This window comes from Mastacembelus armatus, chromosome 12 (genome assembly GCF_900324485.2).
Source record: "Mastacembelus armatus chromosome 12, fMasArm1.2, whole genome shotgun sequence".
Taxonomy (NCBI): domain Eukaryota; kingdom Metazoa; phylum Chordata; class Actinopteri; order Synbranchiformes; family Mastacembelidae; genus Mastacembelus; species Mastacembelus armatus.
This window is the reverse complement of record NC_046644.1, coordinates 19,391,474-19,400,537: the sequence shown is the minus strand read 5'-3', so window position 1 is coordinate 19,400,537 and position 9,064 is coordinate 19,391,474. Positions and strand designations below refer to the sequence as shown.

The window sequence follows — 9,064 nt, the reverse complement described above, 5'->3', positions numbered from 1 at the left end:
CGCTCTCTGTTCTGAGCGCGCACAAGACCCGAGTCACATTGTGAGACAAGAAGCTTCAGTGTGAGAAAAGAGAAGAGATAAGGGTCCGTGAGTCAACGTCATCAATAAAGCGACGACAGGAAGAAGCAAAATGAACGAACCAACACCTGGATAAACACCTGTGTGTTTTGTTTCCGGTCTGAAACCTGTGATGAGGGACGAACGTTTCCAATGACGCTCCCTGCTGGACAGGTAGGCTCACCTGAGGGACCAGCAAAATGTCTTTAACGTTGTTTCCACGTGTCCCCAAACACCCGCTGCTGAAAACCAACTAATACATAAATGTTTGTTCGTGTTTATTTGTCTTTATCAAGTCAGTTTTATTTCTATAGCACATTTAAATACACCAGCTGACCCAAACTGTTCTCCAGACCTGAGGCAGGTACAAAACACAAACATAACAACACGAACCCAAGAAGAAGAACAGGTGTGAATTAAAAGTAACAATAAAAACTAATTCAAATTGAACCAACTGGGTAAAACTCACAGCAGCAAAAGAGGAAACAGCCTGTGAACAAATAAAATCCAAAGAAATAAATGATAAAGAGAAATAAATAAACCTGAGGGAAAAGCAAAGAGAGAAAAGGAGACTTTAATTTGGGTTTTATGTTGTGATGTGTTCCTGATGAGTTTTGGTGCCAAAACCCTCCAGCACGTCTGGACACAGCAGAAATTGTTATTATTATTATTATTATTATTATTATTATTATTATTATTATTCCAGGGCCGTGAGACTTTGTCAGGTCAGACTGACTTTGTTGATGCTGCTGCTGTTTTCATGTATTTTCCTCAGTAACAGCAGGATTTACATCACGTTACTTTATTCTCCTGTCACGTTGTCAGAGTCAGTGTGGCTGCAGACAGAGAGTGTTAGAAAAAGATGATTATCTTAGATTATTATATGATCCCTCATTCTCCTGGGACCCCTGGGACCCCAGAGGCCCAGTGGGGTTTGTGCAGTCTGCACTAGCAGTGAGCTGCAGAGCCTCAGGCAACAGCTTTTAGAGTTTAAACACAGAAAAGTTTAGGTTATTTATTCTGTCTGTGTCCTGTTTTACTGTCTCCTGAATAATTTTGATAAATATCTACTGATCATAATTTACCAATTCTTACAATTCTAAAGCTCAAATAATCAATCATTTAATATTTAACAATGATTTACAATAAACATAAAGATCTATAAAGTAATAAGGACGTAAAACAACCAACTACACAAAAGCATCTGGTTTTGATGCCCTGATAAATATGCAGGGGCCAGGACTTATGGACCTGTATAAACATGCCACAGGGCCAAGATGGACTCCATCAGATCCAGGTATGAAACCAGTCTTCTGACTCGGGGGTACAGGGAACTGGTCCCCGATCCTGCAAACACAGCAGTCCATTTACGTGGCCTAAAGAACCAGGCTGCCAGTAGAAGTCAACTTGTGTCTGAGCATTTTAAAAGTGCAGCAGCAGAAGACTTACATTTCCCCAGCTATGACCCACTTCAGTCAGAACTATAGAGGGCTGCATTCTGCTGTCTCACAACCAGATGGTGCTAAAACTCAACCTGCTGAGTCCTGCACCAACTGGGTGTGATGTGTCTGTTAGAAGCATTGAAGACTGTGGAAACTGAGCAACACAATTAGCTTTTTGGCTGGAAAACTAAAAAGCGTCTCAAAGGAAGTCCAGGACTTTTGACCGATCGTCCTGTTTTGGTTTTCTCTGACTAGTCTGTACAAAGTGTGTGGGGGGGGGGGAACACCTCACCTCACCTTTCCACTGTGTTTTCCTTGAACTGGGGATGTCCCTCATTGTGAATCAGTCCCTGAAACGCAACAGACCAACACCTCCTTAGTGTTTGTGTGCCCTCTGCTCTGCTGTCCCTATTGTGCACGCTCTCCTTTTAGTTGTTCCACATCAGGGCCCTGGTTGCCCTGCTGGTCCAGATCTAGGCCGAGCTTCCTGAGGCTGGAGTCTCACTCTGCTGATTGCGTTGATCCCGGAGATAGTCTGCTCTGTGCATTGTTCAGACCGACCTCACGTGCTCCTGCTCAGGTCGTTCACCACTTCATCAGGGTGCGTGGAACTGGGACTTGATTATTTTGTGCATGTGTCATTACGTTGGCGACCTTTGCCCCCTTTACAGAAATGAGACTGACGTGAGCGTTTCAGGGTTTGATGCTTCTGCAGTGAAGCAGCACAAACATCTGTTTATTGTTTCTGTATGAACAAGTCAACAGATGCACCTGCAGCTGTTAATGTGCATTTAAGCACATCTGCCCAGTCTCAGTGTATTTAAGCCTCTTTGTGTGAAACATTTACTGAAGTTATTATTATTAATTCAGATCATAGTTTATTTACACTTTTAATAATGTCAATCCAAAGTACAGAGGCCAGTGTTGTCCCTGACGACTACACTTATTATTACATTAACACATCAGCTTTAAATGACAAGAACAGACGCTTCAAATGTTTTTTCTCTTTATTAAAAAAAGTTTCTAAAATAAGACTAGAAAAACAGCAAGAAGTACAAAACACAGTACAAGTTTTCAAATGCAGATTCTCTTCCGGGATCACATGAGTTCACTGTGGGAACAGACCTTAAAGGCTAAATTAGTCCAGACAGAGAAAAAGCTTTTTGCAAAGAAGCGACGCGACCCAACCTGCACAGTGACGTCATTGTCACACCTGAGGCAGCAAACGGCAGGTCGGATCTTTAGTTTCTGGACTTGGGGGGGTTTGTGAAATGTGTCCCGAGACTTGAAGTGGTTTGAACAATAAACTTCAGGATGATGCACAGTTACAGCCACAATGTGCTCACGGTCGCTTCAGTCACCGGAGAACAGGCACAGCTTCTTTTGGCACATTTCAGGAGACGCGTCAGCTCTGCCCCAGAACTAACGTCCCGCTGCAGACCCGGACTCGCAGCTTATACATAATGGTTCTTGTCAAAGTCCCCGCTGACTGCGATCGTCTTGGTGGTTGGGTATTTGATGGGATACGAGCCTCTGACCATCTGGGAGAAGGAGCAGCACAGCAGGGTCCCCCCGAGCAGCAGCAGCGCGGTGGCCGCCCAGCCGACGTAGATGGCAGCTCCGATCTCCCTCTTCTTGGACGGAGGCACCTGCGGGTCGTAGAAGTCCACTATGATGTTGTTGGCCATCCAGCAGAGCGGGACCAGCATGAACAGGGCGCTGATGATGTGGATGGCGCCTCCGACGTTCACGACTCTAGCCTTCACCACCTCATCCATGATGCAGTTGGTGCACTGCGCCCCGGCGACAGTCACCGTGAGTCCGAGGACCGCCAGCACGGCCGAGGTGACCGTCAGAGCCCGGGCCGTCTGCAGGTCGTGCGTCAGGGCCAGCACCGAGTCGTGGAATTTGCACTGCATCTGGCCGGTGCTCTGCACCACGCAGGACATCCACAGTCCGTCCCAGATGGACTGAGCCACCACGATGTTGGTGTCGATGAAGGCGGTGACCTTCCACATGGGCAGCCCGCAGGCGACCATCACCAGCAGCGAGCCCGTGACGCACAGCGCCAAGCCGAGGAGCTCCAGGCACACAGCAAGCATGGCTCCGCTTTGAACACAGTAGGGTCCTTATGTGAGGGGGGGTCTGAGGGTCTGCTCGGTACCCTGGTCTTGATGCGTACTGACCGTGTGCGCGCTGAGTCTCTTAATTTAAGGGAGAACCGGACTGACACCCAGAGCCAATCGACAGAAAATGCATCTTTGCCTCGGCCAATCAGGGGTCGACAGGGGCATCAGCATCTCACCCTTGCGCAATAGTGTGAGGGGGTATTTACTGGTTAGTGCGGGAGCGCGCCTGATGTGCGTGCTCATCCTGCAATTCAGAGGCTGGAGGAGGTGCGAAGGAAAAACATCCTGAAACAACTAAGAAGTAAATGTCCATTAACTAATGTCTTTATTTATTCAAACGTTCAGTCAAAACACACTGGAAACACTTTCACACGTTAAAAACTTCTTTAATTTGTTTAATGCAAACGTCATTTATTCATCGTCTGGTAGGACATGAACCGGTTTCTAAGATTTTCTCAGACAAACATCTAAAATCTCAGTGGAGTTTTACCCCCAGCTGTTATTGCTCAATATTTGCTGGACTGTGTGCTGGACTCAGACCTTATAGGTCTCATAAAGCTGTGGTGGGGTCCTCAGCTCCACCCAGCATCGTGTTCTGCTGACCCACTTTCTGGCTCCGAAAACACCCAGAGGAACCCGGGGGGAGACCCAGGCGGCCATGTTGACACGCTCCATTGTCCTCGGAGTGTTTTTCTGCTCCAAGTGGACTCACGGGAGAGACGCTCAGTCTGAGGCGAGCTCACATACCCTACACGTCCAGCTCGGCTCTGAGATAAGAGAAGCCGGGGAACCAGAAGCAAAGCATGCTGGGTCATTAGAGGGACTTCCTGTTGAGATGTTAAAGTCGATCACATCCTGTCTGGCTTCCTTTTTTTAAAGCTCTTTCACCGTGAAAATGGAAAAGTTGTGACATCAACAAACTTTAGGATCATTTTGATTCATTAGGCTCTGGTGGTTTAGTAAAGTCCCATGATTCACAGAAAACAGATCAGCTCTGGTCAGTTCCAAGGACAAACCCACATTTTATCAGAAACAGCTGCACGACTGTGAGCCCAGAACGAGAAACCTCTGGCGTTACAGATGAGCCGCATGAGGGGGAGTTTAGAAGTACTCTGTCACCGGGCCAGACCAGACCAGACCAGACCAGCCCAGACCAGACCAGCTCAGACCAGCTCAGAGCTGAACATGATCTGAGCTCTGACACTTGATTTATTGTCCAGACGATGACGACAGAAAATTAACTGATTCTGTTTGCGTTTTATTTTTAAAGACCATCGCTGGTTTTACATCAGACGTCAGTGTTTGTTAAAAGCTGCCTCAGAGAGTCGGAGCTTCACTGCATCGTCAGGTCTCTTGGTAACGTGTCTTCTCACTTTTATTCCACCTACACTGACTCTTCAGAACATCTGAAGGTGGAATTCTTCCCAGAAGCAGAGCAGGGGCCTGTTTTTATTCTGGGCCCCCGTTCAGGTCCCGCCCACCCACACTTGGCTCCTCTTTGGTTCCTTGTGGAGCAGGTTAGTGGAGCCTGTGTGCGTTAGTGTTTAATGCAGAGACATTCGGATTCGAGCACAGGAAACTGATATTCACAGTCATGTTATTGACGATATGATCAGATGGAGGCTTTTGATTACAGCCCAGACGAAAACAGATCTGTGTGTGTGTGTGTGTGTGTGTGTGTGTGTGTGTGTGTGTGTGTGTGTGTGTGTGTGTGTGTGTGTGTGTGTGTGTGTGTGTGCGCGTGCATCCAGGTGCTTCCTCTTCCATTTTGAAGACTTGTGTGTTTACAGTGGCACAAAAATACTTCCCTCCCTGCAGAGATCCTGCCAGTCACACACTGAAATGAAGTGTCTGAGGATTAAAAACACAAACAAACAACAACATAAGCTGCTGTGTCGACCTCGCTCAGCTCCTGCTCTTCTCCAGATGTCCTCTCCTCTCTGCTCAGCTCAGTCCTGGTGTCGTTGGTTGTGTTTTCTCTGTGTCGGTGTGTGTGAAGCCGATTGTGGCTGCAGCAGCTGTGGGGTCAGAGATGTTAGGATGTCCTGCCTCTTATCACTTCCCTTCGACTCCATTGTTCTCAGAGCCACCAGGAATATTCCCCTGCTTTTCCACGTCACCTCTGTTTTTTGTTTTTTATCATCCCCACTGAAATGTCACCTGGCTCTCTGAGGCGTGAGGTCGTGACACGTCGGTGTGTTTTGTCCCGTTTCAGAGACGAGTTTAACGTGTTTCTGTGTGACCCCCTTCACCCGTTGGATCATCGGCAGGTTCAACACAGAGGAAGCTTCTTCTGTGTTTACTGCTACGACACGTTACGGTCTGTGAGTCAACATCCACTCGTGTGTGTGTGTGTGTGTGTGTGTGTGTGTGTGTGAAAAGTGGTGACATTACTAACACAGTCCTGCTCACAGTGAAACGACTGGACCCCACACAGAAGGTCCTGGATCACATGCAGGATTATATTTTCAGAGATCAGTTATTGTTCAGCAGGTGATGGTTTCCTCTTTTTTTTTTGTTGTTTTCTCATCGTCCTGATTCAATATCGTCTCTCTTTCATTTGCATTTTGGTTTGAACACGTCAACCGGAGAGTCAGCTCCAACTGTTTATCTCCTAATGTTCACGTGACACATACAGCAACGTATGACACAGTGGATGGGAACCTTGTGATTATGTCGGGGTTAATGAGCGACTTCAAAAGGCTGATTTAGAGTAAACACCAACCAAAGGGAGTAACTGTAACGAGAAGAGCGATTGGTCTTTGTGTTTACGTGGAGTCGGGGCCCTGGTCGTGCAAAGATGGGTGTTAGTCAGTGCAATTAGTGGTAGTCACAGAGGATTAGTACTTTAATGAGCTGCTGACTCAGGCTGGAGGAAATCCCAGCACTGAGAAGTCATCCACTTTCCCTGATAAGAGCCAAATGTCCCGTGTTCCTGTGTCTCCTCTTCCTCTGGTGACTGATTCCACCTGCCAGCTGATTCATCCGGAGCGCCGTCAGCTCGGCCGCCACCCGGGGATTCAGCTTTAGATCACACCGACGCTGCAGTTTCTTACCAGAGCGGATGAGATTTAGAATAATCCATTTTATTTTAACAGGCACTAGTTTTTATAGTGTAACTTGAGTTTAACTTTGATGCCAAACTCCGTCTGGTGCTGACACAGATCTTCTAATTTTACAAATTTGAGGTACTTGAATCATTTTTATGTCACTTTATATTAATTTATGTTTTAATCTATTGCTTAGACAAATCAAACCAGATCTCATGTTAGTGAACGTATAATTTCCCACAGGAAGGAGAATCGGTCCGAGTGAAGTGTGTTTGCAGGACACACTTTCTGTGGCAATGACATGTCACTGAGCACAGGGGCAGGTTGAACCCATCCGGTCTACGTGTGACCTCGTTTGTGACCTGCTGAAAAGGATCAGGGTGGAGAGGGAGGCCCAACTGCATCTTTTACCTTCTAGAAAAAAATAAATAAATCTGGATCCTCCTCCACTAACAGCAAGAAAAATCATCTTTGTCTGTTGGGAACAAAAAGTAGGAAACAGTGTTTTTTTTATAGTTAATTTAGCCCAGGGGTTTCCAACCTAGGGGCCACGCTCCTCCAAAGGGTCACTGGATAGAGCTGAGGGGTCGTCAGATTATTATGGTGAATAGCCATCCAGTCATTTAAAGCTATGTGAGAAGTCTCCAGGTGTCAGATAAACATCATACCCTCTGAAACAAAGTAACATAACCTGGAAATACTCAAGTAAAGTATTAATACTAGTACTTTCCACCCCTGGGAGGGTTCATTAAAAACAACTTCATATACAAACAATAGATTTTCTGCGGACTGGTCCTTTAATGTCTGTGTCTGTTCCTTTCTGCTGCATCAGTCTGGACTTGTTTTGATTTCCGGAGCCATTTTCCCGCCTTATCTCTGCCATCGGCTCATTTCCTGAGAGTAACGGCAACGTTTCCTGTCCCTGTGGGGCGCAGTCAGAGATAACACAGTAAATCTGCTGTTTCTCCTCCTGCTGTTCCTGCTTCGCTCACGTCTAATCTTTACGACTTTACTCCACTTGGTCTGTTTATTCTTGGCATTTGGACTCATACAGTAACTTCATATCTATCTAGAAATAAACACCACCAGCCCAGAGCCAAACTGTGACGAGTAAACTACAGGTATTAAATGACACATTAATTATCCAGTTACTTTCACTATTGAAATAAAATTGTGAAAATGAAAGACAGTTTTATTAAAATAGCTGAACAGTTGATAAATATATAACAACAGCTCACGATTTCATTTTAATGAAACTAATTAGCAGAATGTAATTGAATTGGTTAACAGATAAAGTATTTGTTGACAACCTGTTTTTATTTCAGAAATGAGACAAGAGCTAAATATCAAAAAGATGAGATGAAAGATAAAAAGTAGAATCTGTGGCGAACGGGGTTTTGGCCCAGATGTGTCTGAATCCAGCTGCTGCTGCATCAGTCGCCGAGGACGTGTACAGTGTTCAAACAAATAAACAACCATAGATGACAACAAAACCCGTAACCATGGCAACAGCACACAACAAATATGGCGACGTGTGTATCCTAAAATGCTGAGAAGATATAACCATTAAAACTGCAGGGTCGATGTGAGAAATGTGTGTTTAGTTATTTGTTGACTAAAACTAGACACAACTACACTTTTTAACATTTTCAACATACGACCAAACCAAAGTCACATGACAGACATGTTCTTCCTTGCTTCTTTCTCTCCCCTTCCCTCCTCTGCTTCCATTGTCCTTGTACCAGGGAAAAAGAACAATAAGCACTTCCTCCTGTGAGGCGGCGTGCTCGATGGCAGCCCAGGAGTCGACGTGTGATGGGCTATTGTACGGCGCCGAGCTCTGGCCTTCCTGCGTTAGCCTGTTTCCTATAGCTGGGGTCATTGTGTAGGCCTGAGCTGCATCTCTGCCACGTCCACACGGATGTTCTCGCATGGGTACGGTGCACACATGTATGTTTCTCACACACACGCACAAACACACACTGAGCTCATAGTTTACGCTCACACAAAAATGCGAAGGAAAGAGAATCGTCCGTAAATCTTCAGACGACAATGAGTCTCACTCCTGCTGCTTTTAAACAACGTCAACCTGAAGGAGTTCCTGGTATTACTGGGGCTTTTGGGTTCAGACAGACTTGAACACTTGTGATCGGGCTTTTAGACTGGTACATCACCATGAGTCAACCGCATGTGGAGCTCCACAGGGGTCAGTTCTCGAGCCCCTGTTCTTTAATCTCTACATCTACATCTTATCAACCTGAATTATGCAAAAATAAAAAGTCTTATATCACCCAGGTTTATATAAACATCCTAAAACAGTGCACCGTGCTAAATGTCCTTCAGCTAAACAAAGGACAAACCAAAATAATTGTTTTAGCAACAGAGA

General features: G+C 45.8%; 1 protein-coding gene across 1 annotated transcript; it reads right to left on the bottom strand.

Moving 5' to 3' along the window:
* Positions 1-2,488: 2,488 nt before the first annotated feature.
* On the bottom strand, positions 2,489-3,801 carry cldn5b (claudin 5b). The gene has a single exon (XM_026298133.1). The coding sequence runs from the start codon at positions 3,599-3,601 to the stop codon at positions 2,954-2,956; it is 648 nt and encodes a 215-aa protein (XP_026153918.1). The 5' UTR covers positions 3,602-3,801; the 3' UTR covers positions 2,489-2,953.
* Between the last annotated feature and the right edge of the window lie 5,263 nt (positions 3,802-9,064).

Excerpts from the sequence above, each read along its gene's own strand:
- cldn5b (XM_026298133.1), bottom strand. The coding sequence starts at position 3,601 with ATGCTTGCTGTGTGCCTGGAGCTCCTCGGCTTGGCGCTGTGCGTCACG.